The 24,641-nt window shown below is 46.6% G+C and overlaps 1 protein-coding gene across 1 annotated transcript in view; it reads right to left on the bottom strand.

Annotated features, from left to right (window-relative positions):
* Positions 1-271: 271 nt before the first annotated feature.
* Ptpn11 (protein tyrosine phosphatase non-receptor type 11) overlaps positions 272-24,641 on the bottom strand; it is an 87,148-nt gene continuing 62,778 nt past the window's right edge. Inside the window, exons 11-16 of the mRNA XM_026412047.2 lie at positions 21,411-21,565; positions 20,437-20,504; positions 19,768-19,919; positions 7,293-7,405; positions 5,691-5,787; positions 272-4,435 (exon numbers count right to left, since the gene is read on the bottom strand). Coding sequence (XP_026267832.1) covers positions 5,718-5,787; positions 7,293-7,405; positions 19,768-19,919; positions 20,437-20,504; positions 21,411-21,565 — 558 coding nt within the window. The 3' untranslated portion in view covers positions 272-4,435; positions 5,691-5,717. The remainder of the gene's footprint in view (positions 4,436-5,690; positions 5,788-7,292; positions 7,406-19,767; positions 19,920-20,436; positions 20,505-21,410; positions 21,566-24,641) is intronic.

The following is a 24,641-nucleotide window of genomic DNA, read 5'->3' on the forward strand; positions in this document are numbered from 1 at the left end:
CTTACCTGCACCCCACCCAAAGCGTCCACACCCAGCCCTGTGCGTTTCCTAACCCCTCTGTGTGTCTGACGCACCTTAGCTTTACTTTGTCTCCTAGAGCTCTTTCTACAGTTGGCACTCAGTGAAACCTTGAGGACCCATTCCTTCCCTCCCCACCCCGTATCCCAGAGCACCTGGCGTGAACATGGTGCCAGTGAGAGGGGCTAAGAGACCCACCATCTCAATTGTTCCCTGGACATTTCTGATGAAGTAAATGACAAATACCATGATATAAGAAAAATGGTTTTATTCCTAATTTTTAGTTCCATACAGTTTACAAATACACTTTACTCTGTAATACGGCTTTGCAACTAGCAAAGCAGTTGAACTAACACCCATAAATACAGGTGGGGAGACAATTAACATTCACTACTATTTCTCTACATAGACTACTCTTTTAATGTCATTTTCTAAAAAACAATTGCAAATAGACTACATAATATACGTGGGCAAAAAGGCAATTAAGTGGATCTCTTGAAACACTAAATGTATAATAAACAGCATATTATCAACATTTACATGATTCACATCAAAATGATGACATCCTAAAACGTATTCCTTTTAAAGGATAGATTTATCAATAAAATATTACATATCTTTAATACTCTGGTGCAATACTCTTCATACAATGCAGGAAAATTAAATGTAGGTCTAGTCATCGGCTTAATAAAGGGTCCTTTTCAATTAGCTTTTATTAATAAAAGAATCACAATTAGGTCATAAATAAACAGGCAAATTATTAATTACATGATTTGAGGTTTAGGATGGAAACTTGTAAAAATTAGTTTGACATACAGCATAGTTACCAGCTCACTACAGCCACCTGCTTAATGTCCTTGCCTTGTGTGAACTGCCCGTGGCGAAGGAGGAGTGAACATTTTAGTCACAGAACATACAATAAACTATGTTTGGAACTCATTTTTCAAGAGGAAGAAGGAAGAAGACTTCAACAGAATCACAAGCTAATGCATATCCTAGGAAAGGCATCTTCAAACCAAGGGGGCGTGTGCTTCTAGGTAAAAATGTATTCCCACCACCAACAGAGCCTCCCTCTGGATCACTAACCTACGACGCCGCACTTCGCAACCAACCGCACACCTTCCCACGTCCCTCAACTGGAAGTGACCCAGTTTGTTTCTTCTTTTTAATTTTTTTTTTCTAATTTTATTTATTTATTGGTATGTGGTGTTAAGGATCAAACCCCGTGCCTCACACATGCCAGGCGAGTGTTCTGCCACTGAGCCACAACCCCAACCCGTTGTTATTTCTTAAAATCCCCAGTAAAATAACCCCTAAAACAATCTTGACAATTTTCTTGGCTGTTCCAAAGCAACTAGGTATAGACACCAAGAAAGTCTACCTACAGTTTCTTACCCCATTCTGCCACGTTTAAAAAGTCACTGATTTCAGTGGGAGAGGTAACCTTAGGTGTCAGGAGAGCCACACACTGAACATGAGACACCTTTTTATTTTTTTAAGAAAGAAAGCTATAAAGACTCTGAAATTTGGCTTTTTTTAAAAAAACCCAATACCATGTGCCAGATAATTTCTTCACCCCAAATATAAAATCCTATGCTTATAATTTTAAAATACTCAGCCAGCTATGGTCTGTTGTATGCGTTTAATGCCCAGCAACAGTGCAGAAGTGGATGCGGACCTGTGCCCACCTCGCCTAGCCAGGGAGCCTGATTCACTGGTTACTGACCGCGCGGGCCCGGGGCCTGTGACTTCCTCGTGAACCACCTCTTGAACTTGCATTTCCACCTTCTTAACCTCACACCTCAAGCTACCCCCATCTTCCTAGCCCTCTGTCTGGTTCCACCATATGCACAGCGACCTGCCCTGAGAACGTGCAACCACCTTTTACCAAACACAAGACAGACATCAGCAGCCTTCCCGCAGATCTTCTGTTGGCATCAGTTCATTTAACAATAGTTGGATGAAGTCAGCGTGTTGGAACAAAGCTGGCCGAGATCAGGTGTTTCCATTCTGAGTGCAAAACAACCCATCTAGAGCTACCAGCCGAGATGTGAACTCAGCAGATGTCCCCGTCCCGTCACACCCTTGCATGCTGGTGCAAGACTCTGTCCCCAAAGCGCACAGTCAAAACACCACCACAAAATCCAAATGAGTCAACTTGACAATGCCGTAAAGAGAAGAGGGTGTAAGCGCTGGGCCGGGAGCTCCCTGTGCAGGCTGGACAGGAGGACCCTGCTCGTTGCATCCGCCCGGGGGTGACTCAGGCCACACCTCGCTCTGAGCAATTCTGCTTCCCAGGAATGCGGGGTGGGGGAGCATCAGTGTTCATTTCATCTGTGAAAATGGCGGCCATTTCGCTCCCCAACCACCTCGGGGAGTGAAAGGGCTCCTCAAAGAGCGACCACCAGGACAGCCCTGCCACTCAGAGCACAGCAGGAGGGCTCTGGGGAGAGACCGTGACTTCCCAGCGCAGTTGCTCTCACACGTGACAAGAGTCAACCTGCAATGCTGCCTTCAGACACTCTCACTGAATGACAGTTTAACACTTGAGGCAAGGGGGACGTCCCTGGAGAAGGCACTTAAGGCAGGACATCAGCAAGTCTCGCTGCTGCCTGCACAGAGGCTGGCTCACCTGGCAGCGGCTGGGCTGCTCCTCCTCGACTTGGCCTGGCGGTGCCACACGGCGGGACAGAAAGCCAGCGGCACTTAGAAAGCATCACTTTGGCCATGGTCTACGAGGACAGGGGATTCGGTTTCGAATGCTCTGTCTCCCAAACACCTCTGTGCTTGCGAGACCACTGTCCCTTGGGGGAGGTTGGGAACGTGTGCTCAGGGCTGAAGACGTGTTCAGAGCTTCCTGAAGGCCCTGCTCCTCTCAGCCTGACCTGCAGCTTCTCCCACTATCACAGCAGAAGCAGCTTCCCAAGGTCACTGGCAGCTGGTTGCCATGGCACTGGCTGAGCCAGATGTCAGACTATGGCCCCCAAGGCACTGCACCTCCACTTCCTACCCCTCACACCCTGGCTGGGCCTGTGACTTCTTTAATCAAGGAAGGGCATGGAAGGGCGGCTGTGGCCGTTGTGGTCTGAGCCTGAGGCCTGGCCAGTTTGCCCTTGAGCAGGTGGGAGCTCTGAGCAGTCAGGTGACAGGCCTCACTACCCTGCTGAGACCCCGTGGAGGACAGACCCTGAGGACTCCAGCAGAGCCAAGCCCAGCCGTCCCAGGGTCTCATCGACCTGCCAACACATGGGGGACCACCCGCAAGAGCAGCAGAGGGACAGCTCCGACGGACCCAGCTCAGATTAAGGAAGGGGGCAGGTGAGCGACACCTGACAACCAAAGCCCAGTCAGCCCAGAAGCCTGTTTAAAACACAAGACAGTCACTCAGAAGCAAAGGAAATATGGCAACTGTTTTCCCATCACAAACGCCAGTCAACACTGAACAGGAACGGCCATCAGCTGAGAAAACACACCTCTTACCCTAGTTCATACATTTCCATGATTTTTTTTTCCCATGATTTTTAACGGCGATGTGAAGACAGTCAACCTCTGACAGTCTCGGTCACTGGCTGGGAGACCATTTAGCTAAAAAAGAGGAAGCCCCCAGGTGAATTATCCACTAGGGATAAGTGCTATGAGTGAATGTCCCCAAAGTTCCTGTATTAGAAACTCAATCTCCAACGCAGCCGTGTTGAGAGGCGGGGCCTTAAAGGGGCCATCAGGTCACAGGGCTTTGCCGCCACAAATGGATTAAGGTCATCACGGGAGTGGACTCATTTTAAAACCAGGCTCGGCCCTCTCTGGCTGTCCCTCAGCATGTGACGCCTTCCACCAAATCCCCTGATGCAGCACTGAGGCCCTCAGCAGATGCCACCCCACCCTGGCCTCCCAGCCTCCAGAACCGGAGACACAGATTGTTGTTCATTAAAAATCGCCTGGTCTGAGGCGTCCTGTCGGGCAACACAAAACAGACTAAGACAGCAGCGAGGGAAAAGGAAACGGTTCCCACTTCTCAAGGGTGCTGCTAATTTTCCCAAGCCATTTCTTTTTCCAAGTGTCCCATCATCCCCCACAAAGAGAAAAAAAAAATCAGGCTATTCAAAAAAAAAAAAAAAAACTGCCCATAACTTGAACTTGAAGCCCCATGATCTCTAAAATATAGAGCACAATTTAACTGCTTTCTTGATTTAAAACAAAATTCTATAAAATATCACATTGTCTACATTGTAGAGACGACTTCTTCTTATCTGAGGAAATGAACTTCGGAGTTAGAATACAGTGGTCTTTAAATGGCTGCAAAGGTGGCTGATCAAAAGGCAGTCAGCCACGACGCCAGCTTTCCAGATCCAAATCCATTCTTCACATAAACTTCCTTGCGTCTGTTCTTGAACTTTAGAGAGAAGGCGAAAGTCCACATCTGGGGAAGAAATAAGGTAGAAAATTTAAAGAGAATATGTTTAAAAGCTTAGCAAAGCACTAAGCTCTGTTTTGTCTGGTTTTCGGGGCTGGGGCTGGAGCCAGGCTTTGCCCGTGTCAGGAAAAGGTGCTGTGAAGGTTTCGGCAGTTGGGTTTTACAACCAGCCTCCCGGCCGCTCCTTACCTATCCTTTCTTCACAGAATTAGTTAGGGTCAGGGTCAGGGTCAGGGCAGGGGGTCCCTGTTCCTGCAGCATTCATTAGAGTTGGTTAGCCGTCCAGGAGGGGCAGGGCACAGCCCATCAGCACCTGGGCAGCTCAGGGCCCAGCGCCAGGTGGGAGTCAGGATACCTGAGAGTTCTCAGCTCTGCTGGCCGTCAACCAGTCCCATCCCAGTTTGGGAGTTGGAAGCACCGAGCTGTACGCCTAGTCCCAAACTACTAAAAGGCAGATCTAAACATTTAGATACCTTACCCACTGAGATGTGAATTTCAACATAAAATATACTACTAGTTTCTAGTTATTATTAAAACATACAGCTAGGTGTGGTGGCACACACCTATGATCCCAGCAACTCAGGAGGCTGAAGCAGGAGGATCACAGGTTTGAGGCCAGCCTGGGCAACTGTGTAAGATCCTGTCTCCAAATAAAAAATAAAAAGGGCTGGTGTAGCTCAGTGGTAGAACACTCCTAGGTTCAATCCCTAGTACCAAGCAACAAAGATAAACCACATACTTAGGTTCCAGTTTAGAAAGGTGATTGGCAGGGAGGAGATGCATCAGGAGATGGGTTCCCAGCAGCAGAACGGATCCCATCGGAGGTCAAGAGGGTCCCCATATCTCACGGCCAGTCAGAGGCCGTCACGGATGAAAACTCAAAACCCTGACTCCTCTCTTCCCACGGCTGTCCAGGTATCACCAGATTGTGCCCAGCACCTCCTGGTTACCAGCAGCTCTAATAAATGCCGCAGGGACAGTGACCCCTCCACCCTCCCTTGCTACTGCTGTCAGCCGCTCTCCTGGTGTTGAGTGCAGCCTCAGCCCTTGCACAACTGATTCTGTATTTGATTTTGCTGCTTAATGAACTATAAACTCAATCCAGCTTAGAGAAGGAAATGCAGGGTGAGGAGCAAGGAGGCTGGTGTGTAAAGCCCAATTACAGTGTACTCTGCTGAAATAGTCACGATTCCTTGCCTGCTTAAAAACGCCATAATTATAGAAGCCATGCGCCCAGAGCCCGAGGGCGCCCAGTACCTACTCTGGGCTGCAGTTCCCGCGGCTCTTCTCATCTGAAGCTCTTCTGCTGCTGCATCAGGCCCACGTTCTCATAGACTCTGGCATTGTCTTCTCTCATTCTGCAGAGAAAAGGAAAAGGGGGACACTCACAACCTGCGCAGCACACACCACTTCCTGTGGAACCACCCGTTATGCTGCAGACGCCTTCTTGCCACCAGAGCAGACGTTCTTGGAAGGGACAAAAGACACAGACACACAGCAATAACACCACACAGCTACAAGGACAACAGGAGCCACCGGTCCCTGTGCTCCCTGGGGTGAGGAGGAAGTGGGGAGTCTCCAGGTGGCACAGCATGGAGCCCTATAGGATATAAGGCATTTGGGGCAAACCGTAAAGGAGGTAGGACAGGTTCATGCAGCAAGGAGCCACTGTCACTTCCAACAGAGGCATCAGAACAGGGAAAAGCTCCAAGACGGGAACGAGGCGACAGCCGACAGGGACGAGCTCCTCTTAGCCTCGGCTCGGGGACCCTGAGGAGGATGGGCTAGTGTAGGGCCAAGGGGGGCCAGCATGCAGGAGCTCAGGTTTCTCTCTCAGCAAGGAGAGGGGATCAGAGTGGGACCCAAGCAGAGACCCAGCAGCTGGGGGTGCTGGCCTAGAGGGGCTTCGGGCCTGGGATGCCCTGGGTGGGTGGAGGGATCAGGAATGGGGCGACAACCAGCCCTGCAGTCGCTGGCCTGCCATAGAAAGAAGGGAGTGGCTGGAGCCCATTCTGTCCCCCACAGGAGAGGAAGGTCGTCCGGCTTCACGACAGCACTGCAAACTACTGCAGGCAGCAACCGAGAATGCCAACATTCCCAGACCTTGCAGGGGACGGGAAGGGGCAGTTTGAGGAAGCTCCACTGCAAGCAAGTGTGAACACGAACCTCCATCTCCACCTAAGACAGCCAGAGGCACGTCACAGTCCGGAGGCTTTAAAACCCACATCAAAGCAAAGAGACAAGATCCTTACGGGAAAATAAGAAGTGAATGCTAAACCAGAAAGTGACTTTAGAATATGATCAGTTTATCACGTTCCTGCTGTGTTAGGGTTAAACAGGGGTCAGCAAACGTTTTCTGGAAAGAGCCAGGAGGCAGGTGTGGCAGGCTCTGCAGGCCACCGCCTCTGTCACTTACTCTCAGGAGCTTTCTTTTTGCTTTAGATGTGGTCTGCGGGCTACAGCGTGCTGAGCCCTGGTGTGAACACCCACTGACCGGCAGGAAACCAGCATATCAAGGTGAGCGCGCACACCAACGCCAACTCACTTCCTCTTATTCAGAAAGAGTCTTGGCACATCAACAAGGGACGCTGCCTCCCTCAACAGTCCCCGCCACTGCAAACCGAAACCTGGATTCTTCTTGGAGAGTCACCACTTGATAAGCTCAGAATCCCATACAGAGCATGGCGGCCGCCTTCAGTTGGGGCAAAAGATGGAGTTGGGACGGCACTGCCACAATCCACAGCACCGGCAGCCATGGGGTGGCCATGCAGGGCCTGTGCTCTAGGTTTGTCACGGATGCTTTCAAGCCTTTATGGAACACCATATTGTCCAGGCAGAAAGAGGTTCCTTCATCGCTACTTACTCTGCACAGGGTGGCGTTGGGGTACAAGGTGGCAGGGGACTCTGGTCTCCACTTGTCTGGTCCGTTAAGGAATATTTAATGTTGGTGTATTCGTGTCCTTTCCTCTTGCTTTTCTGAAAGTTCAAAAGGTGAGGATGAGAACTGTGACTTTTTTTATAGAAATGAAGGAGCAAAAAAGGTATTCACCAAAGAGAGCCGACAGGTTAGATGGTCGAGAACGTGGGTGTTCTTTCTGACTGTGATGTTAGGGAGCTCACCTCCTCAATGTAAATACACCACCCCGATCAAAGTCCATTTGAACCCCACAATTTGAAAGCACACAGGGTCACACACGGACCACTTACTAGGCCCTGAGCCTAACACGCCTATCTCTGGCTTCGAGAGGATCCCCACTTCCTGGGCCACCCCAGCAGTAATCATCTCAGAGTTCATGTGCACCCCATCTAATGATTTTCAGGTAAACAGCCAAGAAAGGAGCTCCAGAAATAAACCCACTCCAAGTACAAAGGGCACACAGAACAGAAGATGGTTCCACTCTGAGGAGAGAAATGACCGTGCACTTTACCCCATCTCCCCTCTCCCTCCACTCCCCTCTCCCACAAAGATACCAGAACTCTGAAACTTCATTTTGGCTGAAATGATGCCCTGGGGGTGGAAGGAGGCCAAACAAACAAACAACAAACCCAGGAGGGATGTCATCGTGTCTCCATGTGGAGTGAACTATATTCAGTAGGACTCCTGGTTAGATGGCTTAGCTCCCTTTTCTATTCCTATATTCACCTAAAAACAACCAATTCTGAAAATCTACCCATCAAAGGGGCGTCATTATATAATGCTGCCTTCATTTTAAAATTGCTCGGGAAAGTGCGGAGAGCACACAGCGCGGCCGCATCAGACACTGTTGGGAACGCCATCCCCTGCCAGGGGGTAAACTGGTGCCCTCGCTTGATGTACAATTAGTTCATGGAAGCAGTACTAACTAGTTAGTGTTTAGTAAAAATGAAAAGACATATATCTTGCAATCCTGAACACCTATTTCTCTTTGAGAAAACCTGGCACCTAAGGGTTGTACAAGGGTGGCCTGCGACAGGCTACTCTTAAGAAAGTCAAACAGAACAAAGGAAAGCCTCTGTCCACATGGTGGAGTAACAGGCAACAGAGAAGAGGAGCCGACACAGGGCACAATCTCTGCATCAAAACAAGTCCCACAGCTGCAGGACAACACTATGGTAGGCTGCCGGCTGGGAGGCCATTCCAAACAGGCCTCAGAGACACTGTGCGAAGACATTTGTACTTTAAATGTAAAATGAGCCCCTGATGCTGTTGACTGCTTTAGGGTTTGGGGGGTTGAATTGAGTGAGGGAGCAGGGGTAGGGGTCAAAGGGAATCCCACCTGGACCCACCACACTAGATGTTTTTAGAAGAGGGAAAAAAAACCTTTAAAGAAATGTGACAAAGTAAAAGGACAATTATGGGTTGTGATACTGTATACTTTTAAATTTTTTCAAAATAAAAATGTAAAACACGAAAGAAATCTAGATCCATCAGGGAAGTACCTTTTTTCTCTTCTACTCAAAACCCACAAAAGAACAAATGATCAACCGTGGGAAGCTCATACAGGTGGAGGAGGGGACCGCCACCACTCCAGGCGGTGAGCTGCAAGGCAGCCCTGCTTTAGCACCATGGAACCTGGACCAACAAGGAGCATCCGCACTCAGACCTCAGCAGGAAAGGGAAACCCCTGTGTGTCAGTGTCACAGAGGTGGAAGGCAGTAGCACGGAGGCGAGAAGACCTGGGGACACAGGTGGCTAGACAGTGGGGGCGCCCTGAAGAGAGCCAGTTCCATACAGCAGACACGCCCATGTTCTGAGGGGCTTTTCTTCTTGTATTCTTTTTATTTATTCTAATTAGTTATACATGACAGCAGAATGCAATTCAACCTGTAGTACACAAACAGAGCACAATTTTCCATGTCTCTGTTGAACACTAGGTAGAGTCCATGTTTGCATCCATGTTTTCACGGTAATGATGTCCGTCTCCTTCCACTGTCTTCCCTACCCCCATTCCCCCCTTCCCCTCCCTCCCCTTTCCCCTATCTAAATTCCTCCATTCCTCTCATCTGTCCCCCAGCCCCATTATGAATCACATCCTTGTATCAAAGAAGACATTCAGCATTTGGTTTTTTGGGATTGGCTTACTTCATTATATTCTCCAACTCCATCCATTTACCTGCAAATGCCATGATTTTATTCTCTTTTATTGCTGAATGATACTCCATTGGGTATATACACCACATTTTCTTTATCCATTCATCTACTGAAGGGCATCTAGGTTGGATCCACAGTTTAGCTATTGTGAGTTGTGCTGCTATAAACATGGATATGGCTATGTCCCTGAAGTATGCTTTTTTTAAGTCCTTTGGGTATAGACCAAGGATTGGGATAACTGGGTCAAATGGTGGTTCCATTCCCAGTTTTCCAAGGAATCTCCATACTGCTTTCCAGATTGGTTTCACCAATTTACAGTCCTGAGGGGCTTTTCTTGGTGTCAGGCCACCCTCCTGGCTGAGGCTAACCGGAAGCGGGGAGCATATTAGCCCTCTGATAAACTACACAGCTGCCCTCCATATCCACAGGTGCCACATCTCCAGATTCAACCAACCATGGATCAAACTATCCAAAACATGCACAGACTTTCCTCCTGTTATTCTCTGAACCATACAGTGAGTAGAAGAGTTATTTAACAGAGAGCATTTATACTGTTCCATGGATCACAGTAATCTAGAGATGATTCAAAGTACAGGGGAGGAGGTGTGCAGGTTCTATGCAAATACTACGCCATTTATAGAACGGATGGGGAGTCTCCGTGGATCCTGGTATCCATGCGGGCCCTGGAGCTCTTTGCCATCAGATACTGAGGGATCAGTGTACTTCGTAAGGAGTCACAATAACCTCCTGAACACCAGCAGATGGATGTGCTCCCAGGACAAAGGTGACAAAGCATTTGAGACAACAAATCCAAGTCAAAGCTGTTGACCTCCTCAGCCACCAAAGAACCTCTCCAAAGAACCCACTTAATAATGAGTGGGCATTGGAAAGGGCCAGGATAAGACTGCACACACGCCCACTGCAGGGAACAGAGAACAGGATGAAAAAGGAGCCAAGTGTAGCGGCACACGCCTGTATCCCCAGCTATTCAGAAAGTGGAAGCAAGAGGTTCACAAGTTCAAGGCCAGCCTGGGCAACTTTGCAAGCCCCTGTCTCAAAATAAAATTTAAAAAGGGCTAGGGTTGTGGCTCAGTGGTAGAGCGCTCTACCATGTGTGAGGCTCTGGGCTCAGTCCCTAGCACTGCGGGAAAATAAACAAAAAATCAAAATGAGAAAGGAACAATAAGTAAAAGGCAGACAGAGAAGCAAATCACAAAAGAAATGAAGGAGAGAAGAGGAAAAAGTCAATGCTCACATTAGCCTCACAGACTCTATGCCATGAACTTTCTTTAAAATGAGCTCAACTAGGAGATTATAAAACCACAGAGGAGAGGAGAGCTGAGCTGGGACAGCACCAGGGAGACATGGAAAAAGAAAGACAAAAATTATTTAGAGACTGAAATCCAATTAAAGGCAGCAAAAGTAACTAAAAATTCAGAAGGGGGCACTGCAGATAACGCAGAGAAAATGTACTACAAAACTATGTTTCAAATGAAAAAAGAAAGGCACATAAGAGATTCAATATGCACAACACAATTCCTGAAAAAAAACAAGAAGAAAGCTTCTAAAATAAATTGCAAGAAAACACCCCTCAGATTAAAATAAAAATTTAAAAACATCTGAATCTGCATGTTAAGAGCCTATAAAGTAGGAGAAGCTACATAGCAATTTCCCAAACATCAAAGAAACAGAAAGGATCATGAGTCTCCAGGCAGAAAACATTGGGGGGAATAATCAAACTGGCTTTAGATTTCATACAAACACATAATTTTTAAAATCCTGTGGAAAAGATCACCCAAGAATTTTATACCCTGCTGAATTACCCTTTAGATATAAAACCTGTTCAGACATTTATAAGCATGCAAACACTTGAAATATAATACCTTCTTGAAAAAATCATGATCAAATCAAAAGAAAGAATTCAAAAAAAATAGAAGTTATAAAAAAAGACTCAAGCTGGGCACAGTAGCACACACCCACGATTCAATCTACTGTGGCCAGAAGGATCACAAGTTCAAGGCCAACCTGGGTGATTTAGTAAAATTCTTTCTCAAATTAAAAATTAAAGAAGGTCTGGTCAGTGGTAGAGCACCCCTGAGTCAACTTCCAGTGAGGCAAGAGGATCACCTATCAAAAAAATAAAATAAAAATATCTTAAAGACTAAAGCACTGATTTAAATACAGTGCTAGGCTAAGCAGCTGTAGCAATTGTATACTTAAAAAGCCATAAACCATGTTAAAAAATAGTTTTAAAAATATGTAATTCTCTTTCATAGGTGGGATTAAATACAAATTAAATAACAGAAACAGTGAAACATGCTCACTTTGTACCAGCCACGATTTGAATATCATCTTTTTAATTTTCACAGCAACCTTTTGAATAGACACTTTTCTTGATCCTATTTTACAGATGAAAAAAAAGCACAACTTCTAGGCCAAGCCCTTAGAAGAGCAGTTGGCAAAACACTGGCATGGGACACACATCTAGCGCAGGGCCTAGATTTTGTAAGGGCTTCAAGATAAGTAGAGCTTTTACATTCAAAAGGTTTTAAACAAACCAAGGAAAAAGAACAAGAGGGGAACAGCACACATGGCTGCAAAGCCCAATCCTCTACTCTGACCCTTCACTGAAAGTCTGCTGACTCGGATGTAACAGGCAGTCTCGGCCCCCTGCCTCCTTGTGCTCCCTGCACCCGCGTGGAAAGGAAACATTCTAGAAGACAACAGAGCCACCAGACAGAACATGCCTGGCTTCTCTGATGACTCGGGGAACAGGCCACCCTATACTCCCTTCCCAAATTGCCTGTCAGATCAGACTTTTACATAGAAGAGAAATAAGCTTCTGAGCTATGCGAGCCACTAATATTTAGCCTCTATTAACGGATGAAGCAGTCGTTAGAGAATTTTAATCTAGGAAAGATTGCAGAACAGATATCCAAAGATTGCCTCCACCCCGTGCAAACCGCACGCCCTCTCCACCCTGGCGCTGCCGCTTCTCCCTGGCTGCCCGCGCCTGTCCGCCCCTTCATCTCCCTCAAGCCAGAGTCCTAAATTCCAGTGGGATCTTTCTCTAGCACTCCTCTACTTGAAGTTCCTCATCCAAGGTGAAAATGTTTTGTTTAGTTTACATAGTGACCCTGTCTCTAAATAAAAAATACAAAATAGGGCTGGGGATGTGGCTCAGTGGTTGAGTGCCCCTGAGTTCAATCCCCAAGTACCAAAAAAAAAAAAAAAAAGGAAAGACTGTGAATAACAGCCTCTGAAAAGATACCACAGACTTTTTGCACTCAAATGATTACTTACATAAGAAATAATCTTTAGAAAGATACAATATAGCCCGGCACAGTGGCACATACCTATAATCCCAGCAACTCGATGGGAGACTGAGACAAGAGGATACAAGTTCAAGGCCAGCCTGAGCAACTGGGTAAAACCTTGTCTCAAAATAAAAAATAAAAAGAACTGGGGATGCAGCTTAATGATAGAAGACCCCTGGGCTCAATTCCCGATACTGGAGGGGGGTGTGGAAAAAAGAAAGATATGGCATAATTCAAAATGAAATATTAAGGGACTAGGGATGAGCTCAACAGTAGAGCACATGCCTAGCATTCACAAAGCTCTGGGTTTGCTCCCCAGAAAATTTTTTTAAAAATCAGTCATCAATAAATTTAATTAAGTATTAAATGGAAGAAGTAGCAGAGAATTTAAAAATTATTCTAAAGTTTAAAAATCTTAATTCCTTTCAAACAAAAATCTTACATATATAATAAATGTAAACTAAAGCATTAAGTTGCTTTGTTATACAATACTTCTTTAAGTTGTAGTTTAAAAAAAGATGTAACGTAAGATCTACCCTGTGAGCAAATTTTTAAATATACAGTACAGTACTGTGAACTATATAACATACACTGCGGTACAGCAGATTGCTAGAACTTTCTCATCTGCATTACAGAACATCTAGACCCACTCACAGCAGCTTCCCTCCCCCCTCCTTACTACCTTCTTAAAATTCAAAATCAACATTTCTACATGAAGTGATGACAATTTTCTAAAGAGGAGTGATTAATGCAAACAGCATAGGAATTATTTCAATGAATCAAAGTAGCCCAAGAAAAAGCATAAGGATGTTGGAGTCTTTTAGCTTACTTAAGTAAAACTGATTCACAAATCAGATGAGCTTGTCTCTTAGCTGTTTCTGTGACAGCCCAGGTGTCTTACAGATCAAGAAGTAGTCTCAAGGGACAGAAGCTGTTCTGCTCTGCTTTAATTTATCTTTGGAGGGTAGAGGGTAATGAGCTTCTGAGGCCTAGAAAATAATGTAAAATTGACCTACCCTCCCTCACAGTCACTGACACAGCATGGTCCCCAAGCCTTCGCGTGTCTATGACTCTGAAGGCTTTGCCAATTTGCACACAGTCAAGGTCGAGAGGAAGGAGCCACCATGAGGCCCCATGGTCACTGGGATGAACTGTCTTCCCATGTGAAGGGACTCTGATCGCCCTCTCAAACTCTGAACCAGAAAACGTCCAAAAGCCAAGAGCAGGAGGGAAGGGTACAATGGAAACTCTCCGCTCTGGGTGACGGCAGCAATGACCTCCCTGGGTGCTTTGGGGTCAGGACTGCAAAGACCTTCCCTCCTTTCACATCAAATCCAAAGCTCACGGGCCCTATACTTCTCTCCAAACCCACGAGCAGCCTCCACCCCGTGCAAACCGCACGCCCTCTCCACCACGGCAGCCTGTCCCGCCCCTTCATCTCCCTCAAGCCAGAGTCCTAAGTTCCAGTGGGATCTTTCTCTAGCACTCCTCTACCTGAAGCTCCTCAGTGACTTCCCATCTCCCTCAGAAGAAAGTCTCAACTCTAACACGACTCACAAGTCCCCACAGGCCCCCACTCTGGTCTCTGCTTTCTTTTCCAACCTTGCCCATGGCCCCCTGCATTCCCCCGACTCCCTCCTGTCCAGCCCAATTGACTTCACCTCCACTTAAGTCCCCAGGATTTGGCACCTGCCTGACCAGTCCAGCCTGCTTTAATTAATGCACAGAAGAATGAATATTTGGGGGCAGGGGTACTGGGGGTTGAACCCAGGGAGGCCTTACCACAGAGCCTCATCCCCTTAGGGAGATCCGGTCTCCCTAAGTTGCTTAGGACTGCACTCAGTTGCTGAGAATGGCTTTGAACTTGTGATCCTCCCGCCTGAGCCGCCCGAGCCAGTGGGATCACAAGCGTGCGCCTCTGCACTGGCTAAGAATGAACATATGGGAAGAGGCTTTTTCAATGGATCAAGGAAACTGTAGAAGATACACAAAAAAGCACAAATCCAGGGAAACAAAAAAAACAGGGCACATGGGGTGTGGTCTCTGTGAACTCAGATTTCCAGCCCCGTGAGGCAGCACCTAAAAGATGTCTGCAACGCAAAAGGTATCCAAATATTCCACAAAGGAATAACACCAAAGAACAAATGGTCAGTACCACACCAGGCCAGTTCAAGTCTTTCTTAATTTAATTGCAACAATTTAAATTTAGCCTGCACCACCGCATCTCTATCCTGGCCTTGTCACTCCAAAATTTGTAAAAGTGACCTGTGTCTGACTGTAGGGTTCTCTCCAGAGGAGACGCTAAGGCCTCTCTACACTGCATCTTAAAACGTGCTCCCCACAGGCTACAGGAAGCAGTTCTCAAACTGTTTTTATAATAGTTGGGTAAATTGGTAACTGAGTTGTAGATAACAGATCTGAGGCTTCTCCCTTCTAGGGGAAAAAGTGACACACGAGCCGGGGGAGGCCAGAGTGTACCCTGGGGCACTGGGTTTGTCCGAAACATCGGGTGAACTCAAGGTTGGCACTATCTGCACAGATGGCACCAGAAACAAACACAGAAGTGGATGTATCACGGGTTGATACACTGACAAATTTTCTAGCTATCTGCTGGGAAGGCCTAGAAGGAGCAATGCCCAGTAACCAGGAGCACAACCAGCACCCAGGTTCGGTTTCTAGACGCTAGTTTCCAATAAAGGGAAGAGGGGGCTCCATAGAGAACTGGCCAATTCCAGGGCTAGAGCGGGGAAAATTTAAACGAGCCTGGAACATCCTGTAGTGCCAGCAAGTAAGGAAGTGCTCAAAAACAAAAGGATCTGTGCACGTCAAAGGACTCGGGGGCAACTGAAAAGTCCCCCCCCAGTGGCCAAAGTTGTAGTAGTTTTAGCAACAAAATAAACAGCATAGTATTAAATTATAAACCAAGCATAAAACAACATACACAGCTCTGAACTTATATAAATCAATAAAAAGTAAGTAAGTACAGAAAGGGACAAGTCTTCCTTTTAAAAAGATTCTAAATAATTTATGTAGTCACCACGCATTCCAGGAGATACAACTTGCTTCTGCATGGTGGACTACATGACTCAAGGCTTGAGAATAGAACAGGGAACAGGTACAAGAGTTAACTGAACAGTAAGAAATGTGGCAGGGAGAACCTAACCAAGTGACCGAGATTAATCCCAAGCAGGCTGTGCTGATAGAATCTACTCCCTAAGTCAGGAGAAGGACAGTCGACTATAACCACAATACACCGCAGTGGTAATTCTTCTTCCAAATCTGTTAGCCAGTCTAATCACCAGAAAACCAAGGCTAACCCAACTTGAGAAAATCCTACAAAGTGTCTGATCAGTACTCTTCAAAATTATGCAGGTCTCTGAGTGCAGTGGTACACACTTGTTTCCCAGCAACTCAGGAGGCTGAGGCAGGAGGACTGAAAATTGGAGGTTTGCCTCAGCAACTCAGCAAGACCCTGTCTCAAGATTAAAAACAAAAAGGGTGGGGAGGGGGACTGGGGATATAGCTCAGAGGTAAAGCACCCCTGCATTCTATCCCTAATACAAAAAAGAACTGTCAAGTTCATAAAAAAATAAAGAACAACAAATAAAGTAACACTGGGGAGGAAGAGCTGGGGAGTGATATTAGCCAAAATTATATTGTTATATTGTGTGCATCTACAAATATGTTATAACAAATCCCATCACTATGTAAAACTATAATGCACCAATTAAAAAATGTGGGCAGGGGGGAAGAAAGTATCACAGATCAGAGGAGACTAAGGAATCAGAACAGTAAACTCAACTTGGATCCTGAACTGAATCCCAGAACAGAAAAATATATGTGGGAAAACTGGTGGATCCAAGTAAATTCTAGAGCTGGGGATGTAGCTCTGAGGTAGAAGGCTTGTCTACCACATGAGCAAGGGCCTGGGTTGATCCTCAGCACCATAAAGAGAAGCAAAGCAAAACAAATTCTAGAGCTCAGTTAATGATAATGCATCAATGTTACTTATTCAATTTTGATAAATGTACCATGGTTATGTAAAAAGTTAACTTCAGAGAAAACTAGTGAAAGGTCTATAGGAACTACCTTTTTTTGGGGGGGGGGGTAGGGGGTACTGGGGATTGAACTCAGGGGCTCTCAACCACTGAGCCACATCCCCAGCCCTATTTTGAATTTCATTTGGAGACAGGGTCTCACTGAGTTGCTTAGTGCCTCACCATTGCTGAGGTTGGCTTTGAACTCGAGATCCTCCTTCTTCAACCTCCTGAGCTGCTGGGATTACAGGCGTGTGCCACTACATCCAGCTAGGAATTACTTTTGTGTGTGTGTAAATGAATGAGGCAATACAGAGAGAGACCAAGACAGAGCTTGAAAAGACATTATTCCAAAAAAAGCATACAAATGACCAAAAGTTATATGAAAAGGCCCTCAACATCAATGATCATCAGGAAAATGAAAACTAAAATCACAATAATGAGATATCACTTCATACCTACCAGGAGGTTATTAATAGAAAGTCAAAAGTTAACAAGTGTTGGCAAATGAGGAGAAAAGGGACCCTTACATGTTATTGGTAGTATTGTAAATTATTATACTATTTTGAGAGAAAGTATAGAGGTTCCTCAAAAAATTAAAGTACAAGCTATCCTATGATCCAGCAACCCCACTACTAAGGTTTATATTCAAAAGAAATAATCACAGATATCTGCAGTCCCATGTTCTCTGCAGCATTCTTCACCATCACCAAGATTTGGAAACAATCTAAGGGTCCATCAATGGATGAATGGACCAAGAAAATGTGGTTTATACAGACAGTGAAATATTATTCAGCTTAAAAAAGAAGGAAATCCATTCGCAACAACATGGATGGATGGGAGAGCTTTATACTAAGTGAAATCAGCCAGAGGAAGACACATACGACCTCACCTACATGTGGAATCTAAAGTTGGACACATGGAAACAGTGATTAAAACGGTGGTTACTAGGGGATGGAGGGAGGCCATAGGGAGACACTGGGCTAACGATACAAATCCTCAGTCATACAATAAGTAAGTTCTGACCTAACATATGGCCTGGTGTCTACAGTGAACACAGTGAATGTCTACAGTGTCTACAGTGAAATGCACTAAGCAAGCAGATCTTAAGTATTCTCACCACACACAAAAAGAAGTTAACAACGTGCAGTAATGGATCGTTTCACGATGTACATGCAATTCTAAATATATTGTGCAGCCTGAACAAATAATTTTTACTTGTCATTTATAGTTCAGTAAAGCTAAAAAAAAATGATGGAAATACAAAACCAGACTTTGGCAAATGCAATGATAATCTTTTCTGGCAATTATCAATGAATGTAAAATCAGTAAGCAAAAAGTAAATGAAACAGGTAACTCCCACGATCTCAAGTACCTACCTAAGATGTTAATTAAAAAGGAATAATGAGTCACTTCATGGTGGAGAAACCTGACAAAATCACCTTACTCAGGCAATCAAAGTTAACCCCACCAAAAACCAATCAAGTCCACAGTGTGCTCCTGAGGTACTATACCAAGGACACATGACTTCTGTGACAGTTCGGCCAAAAGGGCACCACCTGAATCTCATAAGAGGAAACAGACAAACCCAAACTGAGGGCCATTCTACCCAACAAATGGCCTGAACTCTTCAAAAATATCTAGGTCATGAAGGATCATGATCAATCCTAACGTGGAAAATGACTATATTTCAGAATAATCAATTATCCGGAATGAGTTTTGTCCCTTTGCTTAATTTAGAAGTTAGATGGGTTTCATGTTTTTAATTTTCCTAAAACTAAATGGAAGTACTTTTTTCTCACTTTACCCCAAGCAACCAGGGAGTGAGTTTCTGGACTGATCCAAACTGCACAGTGCAGAAAACTATGTATTCTAGGACCCTATTCTTAAAAATAAATAATCTAAGCCTACTCGTTTTTTTTAAATCCAAAGGCCCACATACCAAATAGTTGTCAATACACTTATAAACACAGTGCTGACACATATTGGCACCAAAAAGTACTGGCTGGATGAATGAATGAAAAATGAATGCAAGCATGCTCTGGGTGGGACCAGGGACATTTGCTTTCTAAATTCTATAACACTGAAATCATTAAAGAGCATGTTGCCAGGCACAGTGGCACACGCCCGTAATCCCAGCAGCTGCTCTGGAGGCTGAGATGGGAGGATCATGAGTTCAAAGGCAGCCTCAGCAACAGCTAGGCACTAAGCAGCTCAGTGAGACCCTGTCTCTAAATAAAATACAAAATTAGGCTGCATACGTGGCTCAGTGGTCGAGTGCCCCTGAGCTCAATCCCTGGTGTCCCAAAAAGGCAGGGTGAGATGGGCAAGCACTGCTGCCATCCAGACGCTGCCCCACCGGCAGCCATGGAAGAGGTTGGGGGTGGGGAAATAAGCACAGCTCCCCAAAAGAGCAGTCTTCCCATCTCCCTCAGCTCAGTATATTCCTAATTAACTCGTCTTTGTGTCTGTTGTGAATAGCTTCAGATGGAAGGGCTCCAATCCAACATTCTTCATTATGCCCAGCTTATTAAAATCAAAATTTCACTGTTTCCAACTCAACTAAATGAGTGGTTCAGACCGCCATGTGCTATTAAGAGTGAGGTATTCATTTTAAGAAATGGAAGCAGGATAAACGTGACCCAATTCAATACTGGAACAGGCTGAAAACTTCCAGGCTCTGAGTTCTCAGCTTGTGAAGTGTCCCTGGGACAATCGTGACCTTTCCTCATGGCAGAGCCTCAACCCATCAGACAGGATGATGGCACCGGTACCCTCCCTACGCTCTTCTGGATTGAAAACCCAGTCCTATGAACTGGAGAATAGTTACAATTTCTTGCTGAAAAGGATAGCGTGTGCGAGACACCCAGAAAGGAAAAGAAACCCGCACGCGGGCCCTGCCAGGCCCAGTACCTGCTCTTCCTCGATCCTGCGCTGTAGTGTTTCAATATAATGCTGGACGGCCATATAGATAAACCGGTACTGTGCTTCTGTCTGAACCATCCCTGACCTCTGAGATCGCACCATCTGTATGGTTTTGGGAACGTCAATGTCACAGTCGACACCTACAAAGTAGATACCATGAGGAGGCAGGGGAAACACAGAGCCAGGATGCACTGCTCAATGCACAGCTTACGGCAGACCTGGGGGGAAAGCAGATTTGGGCTTTACTGCTCCAACTGAATCTGTGGCCCTGGGACAGATTCAGCTGGAGCAGTAAAGACTTGGACTTCTAAGCAGTGCCAGCAATGCCAGCAGATGACATGACAGAGTGCTGGAGGTCACAATTCCCTCCCCTCCCAGTGGACCTCCCAAGCACTGGGTGGCTGGGAGAGACCCCATTGCGTGTGCAATAGAGGGTCAGCAACGGAGGCCACAGCTCCTGGGCTTCATTTTGTGTAAAGGGTCCAACAGCATCACTTGGTTCCCAGGCAAACATACCCAAAGGGGAAGTCTTTGGCCCAGATTTTTAATGAAAAAATTTTCACATTTGAATTGTCTTCCTCAGGCTGTATTCCCTGATGCTTCCTTTCCATAACCTACAAACAGGAAGTGTGGCTTCCTGCCCTCCAGGTGACCTACCTTTCTCTCTGATGATGTCGATAAGGATATCAATCACAATGAACGTCCCTGTCCGGCCGATTCCAGCACTGTAGGCAGAAGGACAAAAGCAGGGACAGACAGTCACTCCTGGGGGTTTTACACTCAAAACCAAGCTGCTTATACTAACGGAAAGAAAGTGTGCTCTTGGGAATATTTATAAGACGGTCTATTTATATCTGTGAATATGTCAGCCAGGAGCACAGGGCTTTGGAGTCAGCGCGACCTGCACTCAGAGTCCAGCTTCCCCAGTTCAGCGCACCTGAGGTAAGTCCCTTCACCTCTCTGCTCCTGTTTCTCATCCATGAAATGGGGACAGAAGCACACTCCTTATAAGGCTGCTGTGAGATTCAAACATGAATGACGTATGAGAAACACTGATCTCTGAGGCTGGCACTGAGTAAGTGCTCAATAAATAATAGTTTTTAAAAAAAATGAATAAAGTTTCATACACACCTACTTGCCCAACATATGAATAAGATTTAGGAAACCAACTCTCCCCAGTATAATCATGAAGCCTGAAAAGGGGCACCAGCAGCCCACAAAGTGCTACAGAGGCCACGGCACAGCTGGGACCACGGGCCCAGGTGGGAAGAGGTCAGACTCTCATGAAGCAAATAAGCATATTGTCAGGGGAAACTAGATCTCCTTTACATAGTAAAAGAGAATGGAAACACAATCAAACACATGAATCCTAAATTATTATGTTAAAAGGAAAACTAAGCAAAAACAAATAGATTGAGGGATCCTTAAGAATCAGGCTGTGTCTACCCACCCCCATCCAGCAGACCTGCAAGGCCTGTGAGAAACAGATTTGGGGGTAAAAAGGCACCCGCAGCAGTTTGCCCACGCCTCACGTTACCACATCTAGATATTAAAGGCTTCGTACGGTTAAAGCACCAGCGTGGGTTAGTAAAAGCCAGCCCTAGAGGAGCCCGACAGGCTGTGGCCATCACCTGCAGTGAACCACCACGGGGCCGGCGTCCATGATGCTCTCCTGCTTGTGGTGGACCTCCTCCAGGAAGTCCAGCACACCGCCGGGGTCGCTGGGCACACCATGGTCCGGCCAGGTCCGAAAGTGGTACTGCCAGACGGTTCTCTCCGTATTGCCCTGGAGTAGAGCCAAGAAAAACCAGAAAAGAATTAAATAAATCAAGGGATTGAGGAGGCGTCAGATGCCGGCTTCCCTAGTCCTCGGCGTGCCAGTGGCACCACTTCCCAGGGCTCTGTGTCAGCTCCAGGGGCTTTGGCGGGGGTCGACTGGGCAGCGATGGGGCCACTCACGCCCGTCGGGAGGACTGAGCTGGGCGGCAGAGGGCAACTCCAGTCCCAACTCTTTCTCCATCCACACAGGAAATGTCCCCACTCCTCCTCATCTATGTGGCACTTACCTCCAGAGGCAACCGAGGTTTCCAAGGACCAAGGTCCCTCCTCTCAGCAACTGAGGAAAACAGGTGCTCCCTCAAGACACTGTGGTCTTTTATACCCAACCTCCCGCCAGGCACACACATACGCTTGCGTTACAGCATCACTGTGATACTTTAAACTTTGTTTAGTGCCAAGGAGAAAGAAGTCAGGCTTGCAAGTCCAGTGCCTAGATGCAGGCGCAGGTCCCAGGCAATCAGGCTCACTGAGGCCTTGAGCATCTCGAAGCCTCACTTTAATTTGCAAAATGGAAATAATAATCTCCCTCTTGACAAAACAACAGTGAGGATGAAACGAGCTGAAACACGCATCCTCTGCCCCACAAACAGCAAACAGCTCGGCACCTGTGGCTATTTTGAAGACAGTGGTAATTCATAAGGATCAACAATGACATCTAGGGGCTGGGGCTGGGGCTCAGTGGTAGAGCGTTTGCCCAGCACATGTGAGGCACTGGGTTCAACCCTCTGCACCGCATAAAAATAAATAAAATAAAGACATCAGTCTATTTACAACTAAATAATTAAAAACAACAACAACAACAAAAATGGCATCTAGATTACAAAAAGTACCATGTTGCAGACTCTATCCCGATTAGGGAACTGAAGTGGAACCATTCACTGCCATGGCTTCTGGACACAATTGAAGAAGCAAAGTGACATTTTTTAAAGGTATTTAAAGAGAGAGAGAGAGCTGCAACTAGACCCCACCAGGGAACTTGAGTACATCCATGGGATCTGAGCCACAGTTAAGATCGTCCCTTGAATTGTACACATTCAACTTGCTGATGCCATGGGGGGAATGTGCCTTGATGCTACCGAGCAGCCTAAAAATCAAGTGGCTACACAGGTCACAGAGAGGCCAGTCAAGAAAGAGGAGACCTGCCCAAGCCCCTTCGAGCATCCACACAGCCCCTTAGTACGCAGTCAGAGGGTCCCTGCCTGTCTTCCTCCTTCCTGGGCAGTTAGCTTAAAGGAGATCACATTGCAGCACACAAAATGCTATACAAGAAGCAGATGATACACAGCCTGGCCTGGGTGCATGCCTATAATCCCAGCTACTCAGGAGGCTGAGGCAGGAGGATCACAAGTTCAAGGCCAGCTTCAGCAACTTAGCAAGACCCTATCTCAAAATAAAATTTTAAAAGGGCTGGGAGGGAGCTCAGAGGTAGAGCATCCCTGGGTTCAAGGAGGTGGGGAGGGGCAATATGCTATCAGCAATGCAGGAGACACAACCAGTCCCATGTCAACATCCCAGTCAGGGTACAAAACACAAACCCACATCAATATTTCCCATTCCTGCTTCTCAACAGCGTCTGGTAACTAGACAAATGGTTTGCCACCAACACGAGGAAAAAACCACCTGCAACTTGGAAACACCTGACAATGAGAGGTGGGCAGTTTATCAGTTGGAACCTTGATCCAGTGTCCTTGAAGCCTCTCATCTCTATTCAACAGCTACTTGTCCAGCTCCTCTCAGATCTCTGTGATTGACAGCACCTCTGCGCCCTCCCCACCCAAACCCTACAGCTCTCCTTTCTAGCCTGATTACAGTTTATAGTGATATATTTGTGTGTGCAATCACTGGGTAGTAGATTTCCAGCCAGGAGAGTGTAAGCTCAGGAGAGCAGGGACATTATCTGTTTTGTTCCCCAACTCTGTCTCTTGCAAGCAACAGAGTACTAGGAACCAAGAGGTCATTCGACAAATTTCTCTGAATTAATGAATCAACGAATGTCCAAATGGCTGATGGCCATCTCTGCTCAGGTGCTCAGCTCAATGTGTCCAAAACACAACAGTTCCTCCAGCATCTCTGCCACAGAGCCATGGTCCCTTCACACAGACCTCTAGGATGTCTTTGATCCCTCTCCTCCCTGCAAGAGCCACACCACCCTTCGACCTGCAGGCACCCCACCCCCACCCCCCCGGGAGTAGCTCACATGCGCTGCTCCTCCTCTCGCTTACCCTGGTATTTACACAACACCCACGTCACAGAAGGAACCCAGACCACCAGAGGCCTCCCAGCCATGAGGTCAGTCCCGACCCCCACCCCAGGGCTGTCAGACCTTCCTGACACACAGCTCACCTGGCACAAGAAATGGCACAGTTCTATGAGGACTGACTGGTAAAGTTCAATCTCCTAACATAATAGTCCAGACTTCCCAACTTGGTCCCAACCTCTGTCTGCCCAAGTTCATCTCCCCAACGCCCGGCTCCCCGTCACTTTCATTCCCCGAGTCCCATTCCCTACAGTGTGCGCTTCAGTGTTGTGGCTCAAACACTGCTCTAGCCTAGGAGGCCCTCTGCTTGCCACCTTCTTCCTCAGAAACCAAGCCCTTAAAGGGGGCTCTTCTAGGACGGTCTCCCTGAAACTCCAGCCAGAAGGAAGCCGTCTCTGGGGTAACATGGCACTTTAGATGTGTGCTACAGCCTGTGTCTGCTCTGGGGTACAACTACCCATATATGCGGCTTCTCACTGCTCTGTAATCACAACTCCATGAGGACAAAAGTGGTTTCCTTCTTTGTGTCCCCAAAAGGGCCTGAGTAAATAAGTCCTTCTAGACAGAGAATTAAAATGAATTCAAACCAAATCCTACTTTGTTTTGTAGTCAGTCACTGGGCCCAATCCCAACCCACAAGCAATACAGAAGATCTTCTGTGTGGAACCGACTACAAACTGGGCCTCACAGCCTTTGCTCTTGGGGTCTCAGCTCAAGTATCACTTGCTTAGAGAGGCGCTCCCCATTCACTCTCGAAAGTACCACC

This window comes from Urocitellus parryii, chromosome 3 (assembly GCF_045843805.1).
Source record: "Urocitellus parryii isolate mUroPar1 chromosome 3, mUroPar1.hap1, whole genome shotgun sequence".
Lineage (NCBI taxonomy): Eukaryota > Metazoa > Chordata > Mammalia > Rodentia > Sciuridae > Urocitellus > Urocitellus parryii.